Source organism: Choloepus didactylus, chromosome 15, assembly GCF_015220235.1.
Source record: "Choloepus didactylus isolate mChoDid1 chromosome 15, mChoDid1.pri, whole genome shotgun sequence".
Lineage (NCBI taxonomy): Eukaryota > Metazoa > Chordata > Mammalia > Pilosa > Megalonychidae > Choloepus > Choloepus didactylus.
Window position 1 is genome coordinate 17,848 of NC_051321.1, and position 27,990 is coordinate 45,837.

The window sequence follows — 27,990 nt, forward strand, 5'->3', positions numbered from 1 at the left end:
AACCACGTCCACCATCCAGGCAGCACAAGAGAGAAAAGGAAAAAGGCATTCAAGTTTTGCACAGCCCCTCTTTTTAGTAGAAAGCATTCCCAGAGATCCTCCAGAGCACACTTAATTGTGGATTTCATTAGTTTTCTGTGTCACATGTCGCCCCCTCCCCCCACCAGCTGCAAAGGGCAGGTGAAAGATCAGTGTCAGGAAAGAGCATTTGGGCCACAGATCTGCAGAATCCGCCACTTCCTCAGCAACATTTTATCCTGTCAGTAGTTCTGCTGATAGTATGTCAAACAGAAGTGGTGAGAAATAGAATCTTTTCTAATTCGTATTTTTAAAGGGATACATTTAAAGGTTCTCCATTAAGCACAATGTCTGCTGAGGTTATTTGTTTTTTTGGAAAAATAGACTTTATCAGGTTAAAAATTCACTTTTTGACCTAGTTTTAGCATTTTTTAAAATCACAAATGAGTATTGATTGCAATCAAATACTTTTTCATTTTCTGAAAAAAATAATGAGTATTTGTCTCCTTTGGTTCATTAATGAGGCATAGTAAATTGACTAGTTTTCCAAAGTAAATCATCCAGGACTTGATCATGATGTATTTTTTAATGTGGTTGGATTTAGCTTGCTAATATTTTGTTTAGGATTTTCACATCTATATTCCAATATAAAATTTTGTTGTTTTTTTTTTTCCTTATACTTCCCTTACACATCTTAAGATAAAGGTTTATGTCTCATAAAATCAGTTGAAGGGCCTCTTCTCCCTTCACTTCTGCAAGCTTAGCTTATTTCCTCTTCCTCCCCAGTTTCTCTTCTCTCCTAAGTAGAGCTCTTAGATGGGAGACTTCCTAAGCGGACCTACAAGTCCTTGCTTTTCTCTCATAGCCGCAGTTTTTCTCCTGTTCACCCAGAGAGATTTTCTTAACTTTATATTTAAAGCCTTTGTTTTTTGTTTGTTTGCAATGTTTTTTATTTTCAAAAGTTCTTTCTTAGTGTTTGCCGTGTCCTCCATCACAGCACTCGGTTCTCATCTTATAAATCTAGTATCTCCCCCAGTCTTTCTGCTTATAAATTGGATTACATTTGTTTTAAGTTTTTCTGATTCCCTAAACATCTTGATTTTTTTTTAGCATTTGTTTGCCTTGGTCTTTTTCGAGTTGCTTTTCTTGAATGTCTTAAAATGAAGCAGTGGTTTGGTTGCCTGCGAGTTTTCTGTACTTTGGAAGGGCCGGCTCACTGGGAGGCCTTCGGGGTGCAGGTCCTTCTAACAGCCAGTTCAAACAGTCTTCAAGGAAAAGGGGAATTCTGCTCACTAAACAGAAACGTCCAAGACGTCGGCCTTGACACTGCCCGATCCAGGGGTCCAGTGGCGTCACCAGGACTGGGCTCTCCTCTCTGTCCCGCCCTGTCCCCACTGGCCCCAGACACAGGAAGAAGATGCGTCCCTCAGCAGCTCAGGCAAGTCCTGGCCTAGGTTGGAAGGCAGCCCCTCTATGTCCAGGAAGAAGGCTGGCCGGCCAGGCCAGGCTCGCTGATTCACCCACAGAGCCAGGATGCCGTCTTGGCCAGAACCCCTGGGCTGGCTGGCTCCGCAGGGACAGGAAGGACACTCTTTGACCTGAGTGAGGAAAGTGGATACTGAGTGGCAAAAGCAGCAGCTGTCCCCGCAGGACCCACGCCCAGCACAAGCTGCCCTGGTTCATCCCAACTTCTTCAGAGAAGTGTCTTTTACTTCCCTAGGTGAGCAAAGGCTGCCAGCTGCTCCCGGCAGGCCTCAGGGGGAGACTCAGTCCTCACTTCCCGGAGCCATCGATCGTCACAGCTGCCCCTGAGTTCCGGTCGGTTTTCTCTCCCCTGAGCTGAAGCCCCCTTCCCAGAGCCCCCTCTCAGGATTCTAGGATCCCCCACCCCCCCATGGGGGCTGGGGCAGGAGGGGCCGCTATCACCCAGCCAATGGAGAGGTGGGCACAGGCCTGGGGAGGTCTTGGGGCTGGGGTGGGTGTGGAGGAAGAAGCCTGGACCCAGGCCCTGGACAGCGGGGCGACCCCATCCCCAGGCGCAGGGACCACCCTGGAGCCCAGGGTCCACAGTCACACTGAGTTCCCGCAGGTGCGAGGGCGCTGCCCGGGGCAGGGATGCGTGTGGAAGGGGGTTGGGGGGAGTGGTGCAGCTGGGGTTCTTGTAGAGCAAGGGGGTGGAGAAGGGTGACGCTGGGGGGTCGGTGGGAAGGGAGGAGGCAAGGGGAGATGTGCGGCGGGGCTTGGTGAGGAGCGGGACAGGGACGGGGCTGGGTGTGCCTGGGGTGGGGGGTGACGGAGGGGGCAGACCGCGCGGAAGGGATGGTGTCTGGGGAGGGAGGTGGGAGGGAGGACGGCGTGCGGCCAGGACGGCGGGTGGGAAGGGCGAGGCTCGCGCCCCCTCCGGAGTCTGCCTTCTCTCCTCCCTCCGCGCCTCCCGGGGGATGAGCGTCCGCCGCCCGCCCGCCCCCAACCCCAGCGCGGACTGGCGCACAGCCCCGGCGCCGCGGCTCCGCGCTCCGGAGAGGCTGCTTCCCCCGCGGCCGCTGCCCCTGGAGCCGCCTCCGCGGCCTGCGGCTGCGACGTGGCCCGTGGCGGGTAAGGCCCAGGCGGCCGGGATCCGGGCGCCGGCGGAGGCTGGGGCGGGCGCCGTGCGGGAACCGGCGGGGCAGGAGGGGAGGACCGAGCCGCCGCCCTGGTCGCCGCGCCCCGGCCTGCTGGACCCGGCCGCCTGAGGGGAACGCGGGCCCGGGCCGGGGTCTAGGCCTGACGGCGCGGGGGAGGGGCGGGCTGCACGGGGACCGGCCCGCGCGGTGTCCCCAGTGGCGCGTCCTCCGCGCCACCCACGAAGCACGAACCCCACCCCCCCATCTCCGGGTGTGTCCCGGCGCCCAGTGCACGCGCCCCGGACCTTTGGTCTCCATGACTGGGAGGGAGAGCGCCCGGAGGGTTCGGGCAAGCCAGGCCCGAGGTGCAGGGCGGGTCCCTTCTCCACTCTCATCTGGTCCTTGGGGGCCCTCCGTCCCTGGCAACCGAGTCCTCCAAACCAACCTCTCCCCCCACGCACACCTGTTAACGGGAAGGCTCTGTGGTGCCGGGTATCCCAGCGTGGCTTCTGGTCCTGCTCTAGATCCCAGGGTACAGCGCCACCTCCCCCAGGCCAGAGGTCCCTTTGTGGGGTGCTCAGTCCCCCATTTTGTGCCACGCACAGAACTCTCCTGCCCTCGCTCACCCACTTCCCACAGTTTCTTAATACGACCCCACCCAACCCTCAGGCTTGAGTCCCTGATCCTCAGGCATTAAAACCTCCTCCATCAATCCCCAACCCTGAGCGGGCTGTCTCCCCAAGTTTTAAGTTTGATCCCCCTAGAGCTTGACCCCCATTAAGCAGAGGCTCACTCTGCTCCCCCCAACCCCTGGTCCCTTGCCTAGGTGTTGACCCTAGGGTAGAATCCCCACCCCAGGACAAGACCCCATCCCCCAGGCCCTGAGCCCCTGTCCCCCAGGCCCTGAGCCCGTGGCCCTCTAAGGAGCTGAGAGCCCTCTTCTGTTCACCGCAGGTTCAGCCCCACGAAGATGAACTGGACGGCCACGACGTGCTGGGCCCTGCTGCTGGCAGCCGCCTTCCTCTGCGACAGCAGCGCGGCCAAGGGTGGCCGTGGAGGGGCGCGCGGCAGCGCCCGGGGCGGGCTGCGTGGGGGCGGGCGCGGTTCCCCGAGGGTGCGCGTGAGGCCTGCGCCCCGCTACGGACCCGCGGGCTCCTCCCTGCGCGTGGCGGCGGCAGGGGCAGCGGCCGGGGTAGCGGCCGGGGCAGCCGCGGGCCTGGCGGCAGGCTCCAGCTGGAAAACAGCCGAGGGACCCGGAGCCAGCGGCCCGTGGGACGGGGAGGACGAGGCGCCCGGCGGCAACGGGACCGGCCCGGGCCTCTACAGCTACCGGGCTTTGACTTCGGGCGCTGGGCGCACACGCACCGACCCACGCCTCTGCGGGCTGCTGGGTGGGGCCCTCGGGGTCCTGGGGCTGCTGCGACCCTAGGCCTGACTGGGGTGGGGGTGGGAGGCAGCCAGGCCCTCAGGCCGCCATTGCGCAAGCCCACCCACAAGAGGGCCGGACAATGAGCGCCCTTCCCCTTGCAGCCTACAACCCCCAGAGCGAGACGGGCTGCCCGGGGCCTCTCCTACCTGTGACCCACAGGGCCACTTGCTATCCACCATCCTGTCCACAGGGTGGTCCCACAGGCTCCAGGGCCGCTCTCCCTCCCCTCCAGTGGGGAGATACACCACACACAGAGGCAGGTGTCCTGGGGCTCCTGTGTCACGTCCCCAGCCAGTTGCCCACCATCCTCTCCAGAGCACTGAAGAGAGGTGCCAAGACCAGACCCTCCGGCCACTCCAGCACCTGACACCACCGAGGGCAGCTGACCCCACCCTGGACACCTGAGAAGCAGCTGTGGACGGTGCCGACCACCAAGTAGAAAGGCCTCCCCCACAGAACCAGCCAGAGGCGACCCAAGGATTCAGAATTGGACGGAGGGGGAGGTTGTAGCATGGAGAATTTCCACTGCTAACCACCTGTACAGAAGCGGCAGTTTCATAGACTTTATAGAGCTTGTCCTTCCCAGAAATGCCACTGTGGTTATCTCTGGGTGGTTTCTAGAACATACCTGCCCACAGGGCACCTGCCCAGGATGCCAGTGACCAGGGGAGAAGCCCACATTTTCCTTTGAGCCACTTTGCTCCAACAACTTCCTAAAGAGTCATCTAACTCTACTTGGGACACATCTGGCGAAAAAGAAAGGAATGTCTCGGTTAAACTTCAAGAGCCTTCCATTTTCTTTGAACTTGAGGTTCACGTTTCAGGTTCTAGAGTTCCCACGTACTTGGGGCGAGGAGAGGGGCAGTCAACAGCCAATCCCACAAAAGAGCCCCCATGGGCACAGCCCGAGCCATGGTTCCAGGTAGATCTCCCAGTGGGCAGCAGCTGGGCCAGGGCCAGGCAGGGAGGCCTGGGTGAGGGCACCAGGGTGGGCTCAGCGGAGACCAGGAGCCCTGGACAAGCGGCGTGAGGATGTGAACTCAGGCTGCATGCGCCACGGCAGCTCCAGCAGAGGGGAAGGCAGCCGAGAAGGCTGTGCCCTGTGCAGTGCCACGTGGGTTTGTGTGATCAGAGGACATTCTGGGGATGGGATGGAAACCAAGAAGCTGCTGAGGAAACCCCAGGCTTCCTGCCACCGTCCAAATGCCTCTTTGCATAAAGCAAGCACTTCCTTTTTTGGTGCCGAGGGGCCTGCTCCAGAACCGGAGCCAACATGGTTCATGCACCTGGAGCCGCGACCCTGAGTAGACCTCTAGCCTCGAAATCTCGTCCTCCTCCGGTGCTCGGGCGGAGCCGCCTCCGAACCCACCCTCACTGCCCCAGCACCGTGGGGCCGTGCCTTTGGACCCGGCTGACGGACACCTGTGCCAAGACCAGAATCTCCCACCACCCCTCATCCCACAACCGGCAGCAGCTCCACGGGAGTGGAGGGGCTTGGCACGCTCCTGGTGGACCTGGAACAAGTATCCACAGGCTGCAGCCTCAAGATGCGGTCAGCCGGCCTGTGTCCACACTGCCAGTGCTCCCGGCAACCCAGAGAGTCCAGGGGAGCCTCTGTCCCACCCAGACCAGCCTGAGGTGACCAAAGACCCGTCCACCAATGCCAGGCCCGCCTGGGGCCTCACCAGCAGTGCGCTCCCAGCGAATCCACCCAAAACTGCCTCCCTCTGATGCACAGGGGGACTGCGTGGAGACCTCGGCAAGGGAGAGCACCCAGCGGCCCCTGCGTCTGAGCTCAGTTCTTACAGCACCCAGGCCCAAGCCCACCCCCCACTCGCACTCCCAAACTTGGCTTCTCAGTTGGCCCCAGGACGGCCTCACACTGCACAGCCATGTGCGAGCCAGAGGCCATGGGGTCCTTCTGGGTGAGACAGAAGCATCAACCCAACCTGACATCCTGCGTGTCCAGCATTTGATGCAGCCCAGAGTGCCAAACACCCCAGCCGCCCAGCCAGGGCTCCTGCAGGAGGCACACAGCGTGCTCCACGGGGGGACCCCAGGAGTCCAACACAGGGACATCTTAAGGGGAGCACAGGCTGGGGAGACGCCACCTGGGCTAGCCCGGTCCAAGGGGGTGAGGGCACGACATCCGGCCCTAGCTGAGAAGCAGGCACCCCTACATCAAGGGAAGGGCTGCCCTGGGTGCCAGTGTGCCCAGGGCCTGGGTGGAGGGTCAGCACCAGGTGGTGCCGTGGGAAAGTAATAAAGCGAGTCCAGAGGCCCCTGTCCAAGTGCAGGGCCCTGGCCTGTACCCAGCTCCCACCCTACCTGCCCTTCGTCTCCCTCCATCCCCCCTCATCTAGAAAGCAGGCTGGCAGCAGGGTTTGGGAAAGCGCCTCTCACACCTCTCACCCCCGCCATGAGCGAACACAGATCCCATGGCTCTTCTGCTACCTAAAGGGGTGCCTGGGTGGGCTGGAGGCCCCAGTCTCCCTGCCCCAGTGGGCAGCCCTTCTGAGGAATGGGTCCCCTCCAGGGGGGTAGGGGACAGGCTGGTCCTGGACTCTGCCTCGGCTGTTCTGACCACACGTCAATGCCTGTGTGCACATTTTAATGCTGTTGTGAAAATAAACCACTCTGCTGGCACCACGATTCTCTCCAGGGTCTGAATCAAGAGCCCTTTAGTTACTAACCTGCTCATAGGCCCAACAGTTTTCATTTGTGAGAGCAGCTTTCTGTGAGCCCCAGATACCACAGGTGCACGGGAGCAGGCCAACAGACGCCTTTTTAATTAAGAATTGCAAATGCAACCACAGAGTTTCTCTACCTCTCTAGGAGAGGCTGAGGCTGTACCTCCTCCCTGGTCAGACATGCACATGGCTCGGGAAGCCCGCTGCCCCGTCCACCCCAGACCCCACCCACACACAGGGCAGGGGGTGCTGCTGCCCCGTCCACACTGGAGCTGGAACGGTGTGGCAAGGCAGACAAGCAGGGTGCTCCTTCCCCAAGCAGAGGCCCTCAGGATACGGCGGCCGGCCTGGAGCCCCTGGAGAGGCCACAACCCCACACCCAGGAGCAGAGGCCTCCCAGAGCTGGGCCCTTCAGGGCTCTGTCTCAGCCGGGGGGAAGCTCCGGGCCCCCGCCAAGCAAGGCCCCTGCAAGACGTCGCGGTCGAGCATCACTGGGCCCAGGGACCCACTGCGGAAGGCCCGGAGGAAGTCGCCAGCTGCCGCGGTGTAGTTAGGCTGGACAACGTTCACAGGCCCTGTGAGGAGAGGAAAGGCCTTGGCCTCCACAGGCAGGATGGGGCCCAGGGCGTGGGACCCCCACACAGACGTGTCCCACCTGTCTGAGCACCCACCCTGAGAGGCAGAGGCATCGGTGAGGCTCAGGGGACCAGGGCATGTTCAAAAATGGGTCAGAACAAGGCCACTGTCCCTCAGTGCCAGAAGACCCGAGAGAGGCCTCAGAAGACCCAAGAGGGACTCCAGCACTGTCCAGGACCTGGTGGGGTGGGGGACAGGGCCAAAATCTCACCCCTCTGAGCCTGGGCAGCCTCACTGGCACCCCGCCCATCCCAGGAGAGCCAGGAATTCCCAGCACCCTCCCCCAAGCCCCCCACTCCCCTCTTCTCCCCCTCCCCCACCCCCTTCTCCCCATCGCCTTCCCCTCCCTTTTTCTCCCCCTCCTCCTAACCCCCCCCTTACCCCTTCCTGGGTCTACCTGGGGTCCCCAAGATTTGATAGACTGGCACAGTCAGTCCCCCTGGACGGGCAGGAGACCCCCGTGCAGGGCCCCACTCACCAGAGCCTGTGAGGACCTTCACCCTCTGGGTCTTCCGCAGCCTCACGGCCACCTGCTTGAGCACATCCTCTATGTCGTCACAGGCACCGCCCAGGCCGTAGTGCTGCACGTACCTGCACACAGACCCCAATCAGCCCCAACAGACGCCCGACACGATGCTGCCTGGGGAGCCAGAGCCAGTCACACCACTCACAGGCGATGGGGACAGTGCCGGCTCTGTGCAGGTGTGGTACCTGCTGACTGCTCAGCCCTCGGCTGAGGACCCGTGGCTTCAGGGCACACACAGCAAGCCCAGGCCAGCCAGGGTCACCTGAATTCCCTGCAGCAGCCTCGAGGCTTCCGGGTTATTCTCTAGAACAGGCTCTGAGTGTTTCTGCAGCATGCATTTATCCGGGGCCCACCACTGCTGGCACTCGCCCGCGATTTCTCACGGAAGCCCCATCCCCAAGCTCAAGAAGGGCCTGAGCCGAGGCCAGAGGGAAGGGCTGGCACACAGCAGCTCTCAAACTGAATGACTGAAGAGAAGAGCCCTCCTCAGGAAAGAAGTGGCCTCTGTGACCTCCCTGTCTCACAGCTGCCGCAGAGGACGGGCACACTTCCTCAGGCAGCAAGGCGGGCCTGTGCTCAGGCAGTCTGAGAATGAGGACATGGGGGCAAGTGAGGACCCTGCCATGAGCACCTGAGCCTCAGGTGGACAATTCAACACCCACAGCACACAGTCCCCAGTTGAGCTCCAGAGAGACTCCGAGCCTCAGGGCTGCCGAGCAGCAGGCCCCAAAGACACCCCTGTCCATGGGTGCTCCTGCAAAGCACGCTCTGAGGGAGACTTCCAAACACCTGCCGACTGCAGAACTCGACTCCTACATTTTCCAGGCACACTGCAGAATTTGAAAGGTCCAAGCAAACTAACTTCAGTGAAAATAAAGCAAAAAAATTACATTTGAAATGCCACTTGCCTGCAAAATGGAGTAACAGGGACCCTCTCATCCGAGACAATCAGAAATGACAGAAAACAGGTAAAGGGCTGCATTTACTGGGCAAGTGCCAATCAAGAAAACAGTGTCAAGACCTGCTCCCAGCACACGGTGTGACCGCTCGTCCGCTCCTCGGGCTGCTGCCCGCCCTCTGCGGCCCCAGGCCTTGTTCCAGCTGGGACTGACTGACCTGGGACGCTCTCTCAGGCTCAGCCTCCTTCTTCGCCCCCACCCCACCACACCCCACACCCCCAGATGTGCACTCCAGGCAAAAGGAGCTTGGGACAGCTAAAGAGTATAGGAAACAATGAGGTCACACAGCCTGGGGCAATGGCTCACCTGCTTTAAGTCCCGCACCAGGGCACCAGGGCAGCAGGCAGCCAGAGAAAGCCTATGTTATGGGGAGTGGAGGGGAATTCAAATTCCTATGAACAAGGGATTCCTAAGCACTGGAGGCACAAGCCCCAAACAAGACCCACGCTCTACACTCACCTCGGGCTGAGCGTGGCAGGAGACTGAGCTCTGAAGGCAAGCACGAACCAAGGCAGAGCCAGTTTGCAAAGACTGTGAAAGGTGTTTTTCTGCATTGGTGTGTTTGGTTTTGTTAGCTCCTGGCACTCAAAGGAATCTCTATCATAACACAAGCTGGATACAAACTCAAGAAACAGCTCAGGGTGTAAATACCATAGTTAAGATTTTAAATATTAAAATTTACAGTGTGAACAAAAGATTGTAAGACAAAGAATCAGGAAATGATGGCTCATCCAAAGGAACAGTATAAATATCCAGAAACCATCAACAAAGACCAGGTTTTGGATATACCAAAGACTTGTAAAAAAATGATCCCCAATATGCTCAAGATGAAGGAAAATACAGAGACGGACTAAAGGATATCAGGAAAACAATGAATGAACAATCTGGGAATCTCAATAGAGACAGAAATTTTAAAATTTCCAAAAAGAACTACTGGAGTTGAAGACCATGATAACTGAAATGAAAAATTCCTTAGAGGATTTCAACAGCTGATTGGAGCTGGCAGAAGAATCAGTGAACTTGAAGACAAGACAACTGGAATGAATCAGGCTGAGGAGCAGAAAGAAAAAAAGAATTAGAAAAAGCTAAAATAGCCTAAGATTCCTGTGGACACCATCAAGCATACCAATATATGCATTATGAGATTCCCAGAAGAGAACAGAGAAAGAGGCAGAAGGAATATTCAAAGAAATAATGGCAGAAAACTTCCCAAACATAGCAAAAGACATGAATATGCACATCTGAGAAGCCCAAGAAACCCCAAACAGGATAAACTTGAGGAGAGACATGCCCAGATGCAGAATCCAAGCTGCCAAGTGCATAGGACAAGTAGCGAGTCCTGAGTGCTGCAAGAGAAGAGCACTGGGCTCTGTGCAGAGAGTCCCAAGAAGATTAAGTTCCATTTTCTTATCAGAAACCATGGAGGCAAAAAGGTGGTAAGAAGAAATAAAGTGCTGAAAGAAAACAGTTACCAAGAATTTTAAATGTGGCATACCTGTCTTTCAAAACTGAGGGAGAGATTTAGATCTTCCCAGACAAACAAAAGCTGGGGAAGTCCACCAGCGCTAGACCTGCCCTCCAAGCCATGCTAAAGGGAGCTCTTCAGGCTGAAGGGAAGGACAGCAGACAGATGGAAGCTACAGAAAGAAATCAAGACCCCAGATAAAGATAACCAGGTGGGTAACTATAAATGCCAGTAGTACTGTATTCTATTTTTGGGGATGTAACTCCAGTTTTTACTTCTTATAGGTTCAAAAATACAAATGCATAAATAGTAATGATAAATCCATCATTAGGTAAATGCAATGTATAAAGATACTATTTGTAACAAGTGCAACATAAGGTTCCGTGACAGAGGAGTACAGGAGCAGTTTATGTACAGGCTGTTGAAGCTAAATGGTCATAATATGTCAAAAGAGTTACGGGAAAACATGGGCAAAGGAGTAAAAAATATCAGGAAAATGACAGATGAACATGAAGAGAATATCAGTAGAGAGGTAGAAATTATGAAAAGGAACCAAACAGCTGAAGACCATGGTAACAAAAATTTAAAATTCCATAAAGGGGTTCAATAGCAGATTGGAGCCAGGAGAAGAATGAATCAGTGAACTTAAAGATAAGACAACAGAAATCATCCCATCTGAGGAGCAGAAAGAAGAAAGAATGAAGAAAAGTGAACAGAGCCCGAGGAGCCCATGGGACACCATCAAGTGTATCAATACATTCACTATGGGAATCCCAAAGGGAGAAGAAAGAGGGAAAGGGGCAGAGAGAATATTCAAGGAAATAGTGGCTGAAAACTTCCCAAATTTAATGAAAGACATGAATATACACATCCAAGATGCGCAAATGAACTCTAAACGAGAAAAACCCAAATGACCCACACTGCAGCATACACTCAAACTGTCAAATGCCAAAGATAAAGAGAGAATTCTGACAGCCCCAAGAAAGAAGCAACATGTCACATACAGGGAAGCCGCAAGAAGACTAAGTGCCAATTCTCATCAGAAACCATGGAGGCAAGATGGCAGTGGGATGACATCTATAAAGTGCTGAAAACAAAAAACTGCCAGCCAAGAATTCTATACCTGGCAAAATTGTCTTTCAAAAATGAGGGAGGCGATACATCCCAAAGTGATTTGGGCAGAGAATTAAAATGTATTTGCAGGGTCCTCCTAAGGAACTGAGGGAAAACACGGAAATGTTGGACTTTCCCGCCTGGGTTATTACTGATATTCTCAAAAACATTGAGGACTACTAATTTAGTAGGCCGAGACCTCGATCTGGGGGCTTTCCCTTATGAGGCTTGTTACTGCAAAGGAGAGGCTAAGCCTACTTATAATTGTGCCTAAAAGTCTCCCTGAGAGATCTTTGTTGCTCAGATGTGGCCTCTCTAAGCCCCCTCGGCAGGTAAACTCACTGAACTACCCCCTACGTGGGACATGACTCCCAGGGATGAGCCTGGACCTGACATCATGGGATTGAGAAAATCTTCTTGACCAAAAGGGGGAAGAGAGATGAAACAAAATAAGGTTTCAGTGGCTGTGAAATTTCAAGTGGAGTCAAGCGGTCACTCTGGAGGACATTCTTACACACTATATAGATACCCCTTTTTCATTTTTAGGGTGTTGGAACAGCTATAGGGAAATACTTGAAGCTGTCAGACTGCAACCCAGTGGCCTTGGTTCTTGAAGACAATTGTTTAACTATGTAGCTTACACTGTGTGACTGTGTGATTGTGAAAACCTTGTGGCTCACACTCCCTTTATCTAGTGTATGGACAGATGAGTAGAAAAATGGGGACAAAAATTAGATGAAAAATAGGGGGATGGAATATTTTAGGTGTTCTCTTTTACTTTTTTTTTTTTTTTTTTGGAGTAAGGAAGATGTTCAAAAATTGATTCTGGTGATGAATGCACAACTCCATGATGGTATTGTGAATAACTGATTGCACACTGTGGATGACTGTAGGGTATGTGAATATATCTCAATAAAACTTTATTTTTTAAAAAATGAGGAAGGGATTAAGACATCCCCACATAAACAAAAACTGAGAGTGTTTACCACTAGATCAGCCCTACAAGGGATACTAAAGAGAGTTCTGCAGTTTGAAAGGAAAGGACAACAGACAACTGACTGAAGTCACATGAAGAAATAAAGATCTCCAGTAAAGATCATGTTGTGGGTAAATACAAATGCCAGTGCTATTGTATTTTTGATTTGTGACTCCACTTTTTACTGACTACAGGTTCTAAAAGGCAAATGCCAAAAATGTGATGATAAATCGGTGGTTTTGGACTCACAATGTATAAATATGTAATGTGTGACAAGAACTACATAAAGATAGAGGAGACAGAAGGGTATGGAACATAGTTTATGTATGCTATTGAAGTTGTTAAGTTGGTATCAAAGGAAATTAGATGGTTATAGTTTTAGGATGATGAATTTAAGCCCTATGGTAACCACAAAGAAAATATAAAAAACTCATAAAGACAGAAAATAGAGTACAGGGTACCAGGGGTGGGGGGCAGAGGCAATGGAGAGTTAATGCAAAATGACTGTAGGGTTTCTATTTGTGGTGGAGGGGAAGTTCTGGTAATGGATGGTGGTGACTGGTCTGCAATACTATTTATGTGATGAATGCAGTGGGATGGGATGATTTGTGCTATATATGTTTCCACTTTAAAAAAAAGAGAAACTAGTAAGATAATGACAATTAAATGCAATACATGGCACTAGATAGGCTCAAAAGGACATTATTGGGACATAGGATAAAACTGGAATATAGAATATAAGTTTTATATCAATTTTAAATTTCTTGAACTTGTTAACTGAACTGAAGGTGACTGTGTAAGTGAGCATCCTTCTTTATAGTAAATGTACATGGGAGTGCCATGGGTTCAAGGACTATGATATGTACAACCTGCTCTCAAATATTTAGAAAAGAGATGGATGGTGGATGGATGGACAGACAGATAGACAGACAGATAGATGGTATGGCAAAGGTGGCAAAAATGTTAAAATTGGTAGAGCTGGATGTCTGGGGGTTGGAGTTCTCTGTGCAGGGTTTATATTATCTTTGCAAGCATCCTGTAAGTTTGAAATTATTTCAAGATAAAAGGTTAAAAAATTAGAAAATGGAAAATAGCAAGTGTTAGAGCAGATGTGGAGAAACAGGAACACTTATTCACTGTTGGTGGGAATGTAAACTGGTGCAGCCACCAAGGAACACAGTTTGGTAGCTCCTCAGAAAGAAAGTTAAGTACAGAACTATACCATATGACCCAGCAATCCCACTTCTCGGTATATACCCAAAATAATTTAAAGTAGGGACTCAAACAGATATTTGCACACAATGTTCACAGCAGCATTATTCATAGTTGCCAAAAGATGGAAGCAACCCACAAGTCCACGAACCGATGAGTGGATAAATAACATGAATGGATACATGCATTTAATGGAATATCATTCAGACATAAAAAGGAATGAAGTTCTGATCCATGCGACATGGATGAATCTTGAAGACACCGTGTTGAGTGAAATAAACCAGACACAAAAGGACAAATATTGTATGATCTCAGATATGAAATAATTAGAATAAGCAAATCATAGAGTCAGTAACAAGAATACAGGTTACCAGGGGTGGGGTGGGGGTAGAGAACGGGAAGTTATTGCTTCATAGGTGCAGAGTTTCTGTTTGGGGTGATGGAAAAATTCAGTATAGGATGGTGGTGATGGTAGCACAACATTGTAAATGTACTTAACAGCACTGAATTATATATTTAAATGTGGTTATAAGTGGAAATTTATAATATATATAGTTTATACATATATAATTTATATATATTACTGGAATAAAAATTTTTAAAAAAACACATCTGTATAGCATACATGAACTCTAATGTAAACTACAGATTAAAGTTAATAGTGCAATTATGATAATGTTCTTTCATCAACTGTAACAAAGGTATCGTGCTAATGTGAAATGTTAATAAAAGGGAAAAGTGTGTGTAAGGGGAGATATGGAAACTATTTTCTGCATAATTTTTTCATAAACCTACAACTTCTCTAATAAAAAAATAATAACTGCTAGAACTGCAAGGAGAAACAGACAAAACCACAATTATAGTTGGAGATTTCAATACCCCTCTCTCAACAGTGGATAGTAAAATAGAAAGAAAATCAGCAAAGTGGAAATTAGGAAATTATAATAAAGATTGGATGAAAACCAATGGAACAGAAAACAGAAAGATAAGAAAAATTCAATGAAACCAAAAGCTGATGGATTTTTGGGAAAAATCAATAAAACTGATAAACCTCTAGCCAGACGGATTTCTTCAACCTGACAAAGGACATCTATGAAGCACTTAGAACTATCATCCTACTTAATGTTGAAGACTGAAAGCTCTCCCCCTAAGATCAGGAATAAGACAAAGATGTCTGCTTTCACCACTTCTATTCAACATTGTATTGGAGGTTCTAGCCAGTGTAATAAGACAAGAAAAAGAAATAAAGGTCATCCAGATTTATAAAGGAAAAATCAAAATCTCTTTATTCACAGTTGATAAGATCATTAAGTAGAAAATCTGATGTAATAAGACTAAATAAATAGATATACCACATTCATGGGTAAAAAGATTCAATATAAGGTGTTAATTCACTCCAAATTGATCTATAAATTCAATGCAACACCAATTAAAAAGTTGTTTTTTTCCACAGAAACTGATAAACTGATTGTAAAATTCACATGAGAATGCAAAGGACCTATTACAGTCCAAAAACAACTTTGAGCAAGAACAAGGTTGGAGGACTAATGCTACTTGATTTCAAGTTTCACTTTAAGGGTACAGTAATCAAGAACACGAAACAGATCAATGGAACATAGCAGAGTCCAGAAATAACTCTCACATGAAATGGGCAGCTGGTTTTCAAAAAAGGTGCAAAGACAATGCAGTGTAGAAAGATGATCTTTTTAACAAATGTCCCTGTAACTGGTTAGCTACGTGCAAAAAAAAAAAAAAAACTTGAATCCAGATCTTGCACCAAATACAAAAAAAAAAAAAAAATAGCTCAAAAAGGATCATGGGCCTAAATGTAAAACCCCAAACTACAAATCTTCCAGAGGAAAACAAAGGAAAACCATTGTGAACATGGGTTGGGCAAAGATTTCTTAGATATGACAACAAAAACACCATCCATAAAAGATCTAACTGATAAACCAAACTTCTTCAAAATTAACCTTTTCCGCTCCTCAAAAATCACTGTTTAAGGCGATGGAAAGACAAGCCACAGACTCAGAGAAAATATGTGCCAAGCATTATCTCTGATTAAGGAGTTATATCCAGAATTCATAAAGAACTCCCACAACTCAATAAGAAAAGAAACAAATCAGTTCAAAAACAAAAAACTAACAAAAGATTTGAACAGTCATTTCCACAAAGAAGATACACAGATGGCAAATAAGCACCTTAAAATTGCGCAACATCACTAGTTATTAGGGAGATGCACAATGAAACCACAGTGTAACACACCACACAACTGGATAAGCTAAAATTAAAAGACTGACAAGGATGTGGAGGAACAGCAGTCTCATTCTCTGCTGGTTGGAACATAAAATGGTACCTACAGTCATTTTGGAAAATAGTTTGACAGCTTCTTAAAAAGTTAAACATGGGCCTACCACATAACCCAGCCATTCCATTCCTAGTTATTTACGCAAGAGATAAGACAACATATGTCCACACAAGGACTTGTACTGTAATGTTCGGTAGCTTTATTCATAATTGCCAAAACTGGAAACCCAAATGTCCATCAGCAGGTGAATGGATAAACAAACTGCAGTGTATCCATACAATAAAAAGGAATGAACTACTGATATATGCCACAACATGGAACAATCTCAAAACAGGCTGAGTGAAAAAAGTTAGACAAGAGCACACTCTGTGATTCCATTTACATAAAATTCTAGAAAACGCACATTAACCTATAGTGACAGAAAGCAGATCCGCGGCTGCCAGGGTCCAGGGGTGGGGGGGACAGGGACAGGTAAAAAGGAAGGTAATAAAAGAGCACAAGGAGCCATTTGGAGTGATTGAAATGTTCATTTTCTTTGTGGCGATAGCTTCATAGATGTGTCCATATGTCGAAACTTATCAAATTGTACATTTTTTAAAATGTGCATATAATTATATGTCAGTAATACTGTAACATTGCTGTTTAAAAAAAACAACACTATTTTTGGCTAGGATGAGAAGGAAGGAGACAGAGTCCTACCTGCCCCGCACAAGCAGCCACTCACCCAAAGAGCTGGTGCTGGTTGAGGGTGAAAAGGAGGTAGTCGGCCATGGTCTCCTCTCCCACCAAGTGGTCCAAAACCGTTCCTGGGGAGCCAGCCAGCACAGGGGAGTGAGCAGCCCCACACCTGTGCACCCACAAGCTCCAACGTGCCCACCCTGGGTCTCAGACCCAAAGACTGCCCGGTGCCCAAGGAGCAGCTTTCCTGCGAGGGGCTGGGACACAGGCTGACGACGGCCGCGCCCATCCTCCTGGCACATGCCCTGGGCTGTGAAGCTGACCTTGCTGCCTCCTCACCTGCAAATGAGGAAAACAAAGGCCCCTCCCTGGCAGAGGCCCGGGAGGATGGGGGGGCTCACATCACTGTGCACTGCTCCTGCTGACGCTGCTTAGGAAACAGTCTCTGCCAGCGTAGAGAAGCGGCTGGCAGCAACCAAGGACAAGGTCATAACCCTGCCCGGTCCAGGGGTCCCAGGCCAAAGTCAGCAGGTGGTGCCCTAAAGCAGGGCAGGGGGCCCGGAAACCGCCACCCACCACCGCCCGGCTCACCACACAGGGCCAGCTTCAGGCCGGTCTCCACGCTTTCAATCCGGGGGGCCAGCACCCCAGGAGTGTCCAACAGGAACATGAGTGGCCGCTCACACACCTGTGCAGGTACAGAAGGGGAACCCAGCTGAGCAGCAGCCTCAGAACAGCCGCCTCCACCAGCTCTGCGAGGGCTGGAGACCCTGAGGGGGCCTGACAGACTCAGCCTGAGCCACGGAGCTTAGCTCTGGAAGAAATCCAGCCAGGCTCTGGGCTCCAAGAAGCCCCCAAAGAGCCCACCTACATGTACAGACATTTTCACCAAGCTCTAGGGCTCCCCATAGGATTTAACTCCCCAAAAGTCTGGAGAATAATAGAGGCATCAGCTCACAAACAGCTCTCATATCCTCCCCTCCCAGGAGGACAAACGGAGCATGTGGAGAAGCTGACGGCCACCATGACAGAGACGGGGCTCAGCTCAGCTCTGCCCTGACCGCTGAGTGACCTCCCTGGGCCTCACTGTTCACATCTGTGAAGTGGGGACAAGAATGTCTTCCCACGGAGTGGTGCAAGGACTGGGACAGGGCTGGGCACACGCGGAGCCCAGTGGGAGTGGCCAGTGGCCAGGAGGGAGGGACACAGATAGAGGAAGGCGCAGCCCCAGGCCCAGCCCCTGGCCCAGCAGCCAAGGACCCTCTACCTGAATTCTGGACATCACAGCTCTGGTGATCCCAGGCTGGCCACCCACCCTGGTGGCTTTTCCTGCAGGATGAAAAGGGGCTGTCAGGTGTTTATGAGACAAATGAGGCCAGCACAGAGGCCACAGAATCAGAAGTGAACCCTCGTATGTCACATCAGGCCCAGCAGGCAGATATGGGACACGCGAAGGTCTGGGAGGAGCTTCCTGGGCCCATCTCCCCTCCAGGCCCACCCCAACCCACTGGGACCCAGGAAATGCGCCAGGACCCGCACCACGCCCAGGGGCCTGGGTGCCCCAAACAGCTGACACTAAAGGCCAAGCCGGCATCACCCCTTCACAGTGGCCCAGACCTCCCTCCAGAGTGAGCCAGCACAGCTGCACTCCCAGGCACTGCTCCCACACTTGGGCCCTCCGGGAAGCCCAAGCCTTTACTTTGAGCACCACACTTCCTCAAACCAGCTCAAGTGTGTCCCGAAGGAGACTGCACCACCCCTGGTGGAACCAACTCGAGAGTAAAGGCAAGAAAAATACATAAAAGGTACTCAAATTAGAAAGCAAGAAGTAAAACGATATCTACTTGCAGATAACATGATCTCATACACAGAAAATCCAAAGTAATTCACAAGAAAACTTCTAGAGCTAATAAACGATTTTAGCAAAGTACTGGGATTCAAGATCAACATGCAAAAATCAATGGTGTTTCTATATACCAGCAAGGGACAATCTGAAGAGAAAAATTTTTAAAATATTCCATTTACAATAGCATCCAAAAGAGTATAATACCTAGGAATAAAATTAATAAGGAGATAAAAGACTCATACACTGAAAACTACAAAACATTGCTGAAAGAAACTGAAGACCCAAATAAATGGTAAAACATCCCATGTTCATGGATTGGAAAACTTAATATCATGAAGATGTCCATACTACCTAAAGCAATCTACAAATTCAATGCAATTCCTTTCAAAATTCCTGCAGCCTTTGTTTGCAGACATGGAAAAAATGATCCTCAAATTCACAGGGAATTACAATGGACCCTGCATAGCAAAACAATTCTAAAAGGAACAATGGAGGACTCACACGTCCCGATTTCATAGTGTACCACAAAGCTATATTAATCAAACAGTGTGGTACCAGCCTAAAGATGGATAGATCAACGGAACAGAACTGAAAGTCCAGAAGGAAACCCACACATCTACATCCAGTTGATTTTCTACAAGAGTGCTAAGAACATGCAATGGGGAAAATAGTCTCTTCAACGAATGGTGCTGGGAAAACTGGACTGCCACAAGCAAAAGACTGAATGTGGGCCCCTACCTCACACGATATTCAAAAAACAACTCAAAATGGACCAACAACCTAAATATAAGCACTAAATCTGTAAAACTCTTAGAAGATAACATAGAGGCAAATCTTCATGACAGGGATTTGGCAATGGAGTTTAGATATGACACCAAAAGCACAAGCAACAACAAAAAATAGTTAATTTGACTTCATCAAAATTTAAAACTTTTGTATGTCAAAGGACATTATCAAGAAAGTGAAAAGACAACATACAGAATGGGAGAAAATGTTTCAAACCATCTATTGGATAGGGGATTAATATCCAGAATATATAAAGAAATTTTAAAATACAACAACCAAAAGACAACCCAATTTTAAAATGGGCAAAGGACTTGAATAGACATTTCTCCAATGAAGACAAATGGCCAATAAGCATATAAAAAAATGCTCAACATCATTAACCATTAGAGAAATGCAAATCAAAACCACAATGAGATGTACCACATCACACCCTCAAGGATGGCCATTATTTAAAAAAATAATAATAATAATAACACATATTGGAGAGGATGCAGAGAAACTGGAACTCTAGTGCACTGTTGGTGATAATTTAAAATGGTTCAGCCACTGTGGAAAGCAGTGTGGCAATTCCTCAAAAAGTTAACTATAGCACTGCCATATAACCCAGCAATTCCACTTCTGGGTACATACTCAAAGACGGTGAAAACAGGTTCTCAAACAGATACTTGTACACCAGTGTTTACAGTGGCATTATTCACAATTGCCAAAAGGTGGAAACAACCCAAGTGTCTAACAGCAGATGAAAGGATAAACAAAATGTGAAACATAAATACAATGGAATATTACTCAGCCCTAAGAAAGAATGAAATTCTGAGACACACTACAACATGAAAAACCTTGAAAACATTATACTCAGTGAAATAAGCCAGACACATAAGGAAAAATACTGTACAATGTCACAAATGAAAGCTCTGGAAATAGCAAATCCACAGAGACAGGAAGTGGACTAGAGGTTACCAGGGAGTGTTTGGTGGATATGGTGTGTTTGTGAAAATAAGTAGTAAATAATAAATTACTTAATTTTTAAAAATTAATAAAACAATAAATTTTAAGATAAGTTAAGAAAGGAAAGAGTAAAGTGGGCAATTCTGTTCTAAGAATCAGAAAATAACTACAAAACAACGGTATAAGTCCCTGAAGGTCTTACAAACTGGCTGCAAAGATTTCAATGGAAGTTTCAAAAAGAAAACATTTCAGGGCATTGCAGCATGATTAGAACAAAAATACACAGCTTCCCAAGGTCACAATTTTGAAGGAAAGCACTCATTTCCAATGTGTACATTCAGACATGCTTATTAAAAGTCAGCCTTTCTGCCTAATAATTAAACCCACATATTCCATATTGTTTTGAATTATCCGGATAAAAGACATTTAAACAAATGTAAAAAACAAAATTACCCAAGTTTTAAAGCCATCTTCATATCACAGATTTGAAAAGAGAGAAAACAAATTAAGTAAAAAATGTAACTCTGAGCAGCTGTCTTGCCATCTGACCCTCTATCAGAGTCCACTGGGTCCTTTGCGGGGAAAGAGACATCAGGAAACTCCTCAACAAGCTTTGGGGACAGGCAAGCTTTGTCTCAGGACAACAGCAGACTGACCGGCTGCGCTCAGCCCTCGCAGCAGCCCCGCTCCTCTCCGGGAAAAACAAGCCTGGACAGGGAGGCTCGGCCCCGTACCTTTCCGCAGGTGCCGTCTCCTGATGGAGTTGATGAGCGAGGACTTGCCCACGTTGGGAATCCCGATCACCATGAGGCAGAACTCCAGATTCTGAGGGAGGCAGAAGAGTGGGGAGTCACATGGCCTCGCCCAGGGCCCCCCAACCCCAGGCTCCCCCAACCTGACCCGGGCCAGTTAAGAGTGGAAGGAGCTGATGGATGGAGACAGTTCTAGTTCTTCCTGTTGAACAAGAGCATGAAGCTGAGGTCTCCACCGGCTGAGGGGCGCAGCACCCCGTTCTCATTGCCAGTGCAGCAGCACAGTAGAAAGGTCAGACCACCCCTGCCCATGCCAAGACCCAGCTCAGTTCTGGAGTTCACGGTTGCAGCCCACTGTGGGACTGGGTCCCCGTGATTCAGCAGGGGAGGCTTGGGACCCCACCCCAGTTGGGGCTAGTGATCTCGACCCCCACCCCAGGCCCTACCCACTGACCTCTCCTCGGTGATAGCGGTAGCTGCACCCAATCAATTCGGTCACTGTCAGGATGATCTGCAACCAGACAAACCACACGCATGCACACGCGCACACACACACACACACAGTGCAGGTTCAGAGGTCTGATGTCTGCTTCATGTAACCACTCTTCCTGCTACCTCAAAATACCCAGATTATGGACTCCCAATGTTTTCCTTTTCATTTATTAGTTAAAAGAACAAAGACCTCATATCCAGACTTTTATTCAACATAGCTTCATACGGAAACCTGACTTCTTGTTTAATTTTTGGCAGTAGTACGTTCGAGCACCTAGGATGGGGCAATGTGAATTCAGCCCAGCTGTCTGCCTTCGGATGGAGTCACCTGTACATACCCGCGCCCATCGCTGTGTACAGGCAGCTAGCCTGGGGGAGGCTGCAGTGAAAGCAGGGCCTGCAACTACCTTCTAAGGAAGATGCACACCAAATGGGGAAATTTTGCCAAGGGTTTCTAGTATTCATAATGCTAGAATATGTTTTCTGCAGCCCTGTAAATTCATTGCAGACTGTTCTAAACAGCAAGGATAGCCTAGGAGGTCAGAGGCCACACGGCAGCTGGATGCCATCCCCAGGGATCGTCTCCAAACTCTGCTTATTCTTAAAGCATAACCTAATTTACATTATCCCTTGAATGTATTTAAGCAAAAACAACATTAGAGTATAAAACAGAGAAAAAGCCTACCTGGTCGATATTTTCATCCTTTACACAGTCGGTAAAGATTACATTTTTTAAGCCTTCTCTTTCTAAGTGTTGCAGAATTTTCTGAAAGAGGCAAGACACTTCCATCTTAAATACTAAATAAAGATATGGAAGACAGTGTGATGTGATAAAAAGAAGGGTCTGGGGTCAGAGGATCTGAGGTGAAAGCCTCCGGCTCCGCCAGGTATGTCCGTCCACTCAACCAGCCACTCAGAGACTGATAGGATCCTGTGGGAACAGGGGTCAGACAAGGCTGGGGGTCCAGGCAAGAACGGGGCCTGGGCCTGCCCCAGAGAAGCTTGGGGGTGGCGCAGCGACAGAGACCCCAGGCACATGCCCAGGTGACGGTGAGCCATGCCACGTGAGCCACGCCAGCTGTGGCCCAGAGAGCACAGGATTCCAGAAGCAGGTGGCCAGCCCCATCAGGGGCCCCTGGGAAGGACCCAGAGCAGCCACCCCCACAGAATGAGGACTGGAGGGGGGCCCTCCCAGTGGAGGATGCAGTGGGCTGAGAGGGTCGCCAGGTCTGTGTGCTCCAGGCCCTGCCAGTGGAAGGCGCAGTGCAGCCAACCACAGCTGCCCTCTCCCACTGCAGCAGCGTCTTCATGTAAAATGAGGCGAACTAGGCTATTCTGAAGCCACTTCTAGTACTAAGATGATGGCGTCTGCGTCTTCATTTAGTACTCTCATTATCTTGTGTATTCTGACAAGCTTTTATGAATGAACAGTTTAAACCTCACCTGATTCCAGAGCATATGGAACACTTTAGAAACCCAAAAGTAAACTAAGGTGAATATAAACATACTAGCCCCAAAATGAAATGAAATCAGCATAAATCAGCATATGCTGAATAATATTTTTTTAAATTGGTATTTTGTTGTTTGATCAGATACTGACCTAAAAATGCAATCAATGCTTAAATGAACAACAAAAAAAATCATTATTTTAGCATTCATCATGTGACCGATATTAAGATTTCAGCCGTAACCTGAAAGCACCATGCTCTGACGCGTGGTGCATCCCTAAATTCTCTGCTGACACCTCTCTGAGCTCCTGCCCCAATGCTCCGGCCACAGCAGCCCCTGGAAGAAGGCAGGCCACCCCAACCCACTGAGGTGTGACACTGCTGCGTCCGTGCAGCACTGGGAGGTCACCTCATTGCACCCACCTGTCCACCAAAATAGCATTTTAAGGGCAGAGACGGTCACTAAGATTTAGAAGTCTCAACTAATAAAAGCAATTGAAAGCATTTGTGATGATAAACAACTAAAACTGGAAATGTAAGCACCTGCGGTGAAGAACATGAGCATTTGGTTCCCAGAAGAACAGCACTGCCTCGTTTTGCACAGGAGGGGCTTCTTCAATTATGAGACCTGCCCGCATGCAGAGGGGAGGTGGGCTCTCATTTCAGGGATGACTTCTGCTCAGATTCTCAATGAACAAAGAGCCCTTGTGGTTTTAATACTTAATGTTTCTCTGGAAACCTTGTGGTACAAAGTCATGTGGTTTGGGTTAAGTAACTCAGATGTACCACAAGTAACTGGAAATGTATTATTGCTACTGCAACAAAAGGAAAAATTATGTACATTAAGAACTTGTAAAAAAAAAAAAAATTAGCTTGAATTCAAAAGATGCTGACACCTACTCTTTGCTGAGGGTTTAACAACAAAGCAAGAAAAGCAGAGATGAGCACTTCAAAAGTAACGTTTCCAAAATCTTCAGGTCTCTTTCACCTCCGGGACCCCTGCTCTGTGTCACTTGTGTCCTCCTGATCCTGACACTGAAAAGCTGCCTGGCTTTGGAAAAATCAGCTACTCTGGGCCCATGTGTCATCTTGGAAGATGAAAGATGAAGCTAACAGGCTCTCTGTGGCCTTTCCAGCTGCCAGCCCTCCCGGAGTGCTGGGCAGCCCAGCACAGGCCCTGGCATATGGGAGGCCCCAGGCCACTGCTGTCCAACACTGCAGCCACTAGCCACGCACAGCTACTGAGATGAACAAATTAAAACTAAATAAAACACAAACACCAGTTCCTTAGCTATGGCAGCCACATTCCAGCACGCACAGCTGCAGATGGCTAGAGGCTACTGTCTGGGGCAGAGCAGACACAGAGCACACGCACGTCTCCAGACAAGGGGCTCTGCTATCGCACAGACCACGCAGCACAGCCTGACCCCTGCCTGGGGCTTGCTGATACCCAGGTGAGCACACTCTGCTCATGTGAGTCATAAATTAAATGTCAGAGGAAAGCAGGCTATTTTGAGACCCTGTGCCAGAAAACCTATGCAAAGCGGTCTTTTGCTAAAGCCAATCCTCTGGGCTACCAAGTCAGCCACCCTCCTGGTGCACAGGAGCAGCCCTCGGGAGGACTCAGTCCCGTGCCGAGGCGGATGTCAGGGAAAGCCTTTACCTGCTGCTCCGTCAGATCTGCCAAGTCCATCTTGTTGAGGACAAGCAAGTGAGGCTTGATGCCAAGGGCTTCCTGAAACAGAGGGTTACGGCCTGAAAGTGGGATGTTGCAAAATTAAGGCAAAAATTCCTTTAAAACTTTACCACCCAGTTCATTTCCTTTGCCTCATTTTGCTAAGCAGAGTGGTAGCACCTCCAAAAAGCAATCCCCAGCAGGGGCCTGCTGCAGCAATGAGGCACAGTCTCAGGCCAAGGGCACTCCGGACAGCCCATCCTACGTTCAAACTCAGTCCTGCTCTCCCAGGTCAGGAAAGGTGTGCCCTGTCCTCACTGCCTTGGCAACACAGGCCACTCTCTTTCCTGGAGACCACGGGGTGGACAGGCTGGAGCAGGGGAGGAGGCTGCCATCACGGGGCTTCTCAACAGTAATGATGGTGGCAAGAACAACAGGCTCGAACTGCCCAGCACACCCAGACAAAGGGCAAGGGCTGCCGGCTCACCATCCCGGCTGCTGTGTCTCAGAGCAGCGCCCGCAGCACGGAGCCAGCTTGCAGGCCCCAGACCCCCTCCTGCCCCTGCCGTGGAAACCCTTGTTAAAGACCCTGCACGCAGCCTCCTGCGCTACACTGTGCACCGCACCAGCCCCCCACCTCCTTCCCACCAGTCAGAGACCCTGGGCCTCACTTAAGCTCCCCCTCAGGTGATGGCAACACCCACAGGAAGGGGGCTTTTTACTCTCATCTTCTGAGTCCTCAGCACTTTGCTGATGCTTCACCATTTACAGCTCCTAACCCTCCACACCTCTGGCAGCCCCCTCCAGGCACCAGCGAGAGGGTGTACCCCACACCACACAACAAAGGGACTTTGCATAAACTGCACTCTTCCCTCGGAGATTAACCGATCCCGCTATTTCAGAATACCAACAGCCTCCAGACTCCCTCTCCCTGGATGTTACAGAGGCCACTGTCCACCATCGGGGCTTCCTACCCCAGCCCAGATGAGGTGGGCTGTCCGGGTGCCTGCTCATCACAGCCTACTGAGCAGTTACATAGACCTTGTTAGTTTTCAGTAACCAGATATATAATGGTAGTTAGCATTTTTTTACCAGTGCGACACATCACAATGAACGTATTTATGGCCTACAGCAAAGACACTCAATGCTTCATGGCAAAAGTCCCAACAAGCTTTTACATAGTGAAAATGGTTCCTAAACCCAACTACTCTTTCCAGAGAGTCTGGGCAGTGGAAACCATGGCCACATACACTGTTTATCTGTCTCTAGGTTAACACTGCCTGAAGGGTTAGTTCCGCAGCGTTCTATTTTCACAAACTCTACCTAGGAGTCACCTAGGCAGACTGGTAACAATGTACAAACTAATGTCTTCATCACAGAAGGAGAAATCAAACATCACTCAAATATAATCCAAGAACAGGGTCTGAAAACTGTAGCCATTAATGAACAGAATCATTAAATCTTGCCAAATCACTCACCAAGAACAAAGGGAAAGACCTGATGGTAGGAACATTTTAATCGTTGTTTCATATCCTACCTAGAGAGTTCTGCTGTTGGACCAGATTCAGAAGCTTGAGCACGCTAGGCAGAGGGCCCTGGACAAATGATGCTCCCATGTATCAGTGGAGAGCTTCAAAAACTGTGAGGCCTAGACCCCACACCTGGGATCCCAATATAATTCAGGAATGGGCCCCAGGAACAAGGTATTTCTAAAAGCCTCCTGGGTTATTCTAACATGCCACTAGGGCTGAGAACCCCTGCTTCAAATGCCAACAACTATGACAGGTGGGTGGGCCCAGAGGAACTGGGTGGAAGCAGGACAACCCCCCAGGAATGCTTCCTGCCACCTGTGCAATGCCTGGTGCAGGAAGAGGGTTCCCTTCCATCACAAAAGGATATCCGGGCATCATGAACCTCGATAATGCAGTCCACCAGCTTCAAGCTACTCTGCATCTTCTTCAGCCCTGGAAAACAGAAGAAGGGTGCATAAGCGGAGAAGATGTGGTTTAAACTGAACCATCAAAACCACCATAAAGAACCTGAAAAGCACATCTGAGCCAAGAGCCCGGGCTGAGTGCCTCCTTTCAGGCTCTGCACCGGCAGGGGGCGACAGGGAGACGCGCACAGAGGCAGCTGGATCCCGTCCCTGACACTTGATGCTTGGGTGACTTTGGGTGGAACATTTGACCTTATAGGTCAAGGGCACAGACGCACTGGGCTATCTGTGGAGATACACACCAGACAGCACCAGACAACACACAAAACAAAAACAACAAAAAACCTTTTTGTTTTCCCATCTCACCAAATGGTAATACCACCCCTCACCTCAAATTGTCCCACTTTTTTCCATTTCTGCTGCCACCCCCCATAAAAGCCCCACCCTCTTCAACACCAATGGACACCAGCATTTAGCAGAGATCCTGGCAGAGAAGGTGCTTGGTTACTGTTTGTTGGATGAATCGGAGCTTACTATGGGGGCTAGAGTGGCAGACAATCGAGGCCCAGCCCTAGATGTCTTCTTGGGGCCAGATTTTGACAAACTCGCAGAGACAAACGCCGAGAAAAACATAATTCGAGATGGATTATAAAGGTATTGCAATGACAGTAGCTGAATAACTTATACTTTGAAAAGGGCTTTCATTTCCTCCTCAAAATAAAACACTTTCTTAAACAGACGTGGAACCTCAGGCTCAGGGGGATCAAGTGGCTTGTGCTAGGCACCTGCAAGTGGGAGAAGGCACTTGGGCTGGGAAACAGGACTGACCCAAGCCCAGTTCCACCCGGGCCTGCATCTTCTCACGGCGGAGCGGCCGTGGCTGGTGGACCCGAAGTGCGTGGGGCTCAGGACGAATGAGCCGGGACCGCCCACTTCCGAGAGTCAAACGGGACCGTGCACCGCGCCGCGGGAGACGGGGGTGTGCGCAAGGCTACGCCGCGGAGGGAGGACCCCTCCGTCCGGGAACCCGCCTCTGACCCCCGCAGCGTCGGAGGTGCCGCCCCCCGCCCGCAGAAGCGCCGGCGGCGCCACGCCCGGGGCGGGAAGGGGCAGGGGTCAGCCCGGGCACAGGCCCCCGACTCGCCCGGGCGCCCCATCCGGCCGGCCCGCAGGCTGAGGCGCAGCCGGCTAGGCGGACACGCGCGCGGTCGTGGGCGCGGGGCCCGGCCGAGGCCGAAGGCCGGATCTGCCCTCCCGCCCGCGCCTCACCCTTGGCCATGTGGCCTGGGAACCAGCGGGCCACGTCGCGACCCGCCAGCGGGAAGCTCTCCCGCCAAGCGGCCCGGGCCGCGCTGCACAGCGCGCGCGGGAACAGCCTCATGGCGCCGCTGCCCCGGAAACGCCGGCGCGCGGGCGGCTCCTCGGCGAACTCCCTCCGCGGCGCCCCGACCCCGCCACCAGCGTTCCGCCGCTCCGAGGGGCCGCGCCGCGGCGCGC

General features: G+C 50.3%; 2 protein-coding genes across 5 annotated transcripts; one reads left to right on the plus strand and one right to left on the minus strand.

Annotated features, from left to right (window-relative positions):
- The first annotated feature begins 1,629 nt into the window (after positions 1–1,629).
- Positions 1,630–6,696, plus strand: SPRN (shadow of prion protein). Of its 3 annotated transcripts, none has more exons than XM_037804610.1 (2): positions 1,630–1,738; positions 3,576–6,696. In XM_037804610.1, exon 2 carries the CDS (start codon positions 3,592–3,594, stop codon positions 4,048–4,050), a length of 459 nt encoding a protein of 152 aa, XP_037660538.1. In that variant the 5' UTR covers positions 1,630–1,738; positions 3,576–3,591; the 3' UTR covers positions 4,051–6,696. The 3 variants fall into 3 exon arrangements, with proteins under 3 accessions (XP_037660538.1, XP_037660539.1, XP_037660537.1); XM_037804611.1 differs by lacking the exon at positions 1,630–1,738 and adding an exon at positions 2,015–2,107; XM_037804609.1 differs by lacking the exon at positions 1,630–1,738 and adding an exon at positions 2,435–2,613.
- Positions 6,697–6,761: 65 nt separating this feature from the next.
- MTG1 (mitochondrial ribosome associated GTPase 1) lies at positions 6,762–27,951 on the minus strand. 2 transcript variants are annotated; one of them, XM_037804607.1, is made up of 11 exons: positions 27,763–27,925; positions 26,457–26,521; positions 24,546–24,650; positions 22,120–22,200; positions 21,397–21,453; positions 20,925–21,015; positions 17,881–17,942; positions 17,205–17,301; positions 16,660–16,741; positions 7,855–7,967; positions 6,762–7,315 (listed from the first exon to the last, which is right to left on the minus strand). In XM_037804607.1, exons 1-11 carry the CDS (start codon positions 27,872–27,874, stop codon positions 7,152–7,154), a joined length of 1,029 nt encoding a protein of 342 aa, XP_037660535.1. In that variant the 5' UTR covers positions 27,875–27,925; the 3' UTR covers positions 6,762–7,151. The 2 variants fall into 2 exon arrangements, with proteins under 2 accessions (XP_037660535.1, XP_037660536.1); XM_037804608.1 differs by lacking the exons at positions 6,762–7,315; positions 7,855–7,967; positions 16,660–16,741 and adding an exon at positions 16,765–16,981 and having other exon boundaries at positions 27,763–27,951.
- Between the last annotated feature and the right edge of the window lie 39 nt (positions 27,952–27,990).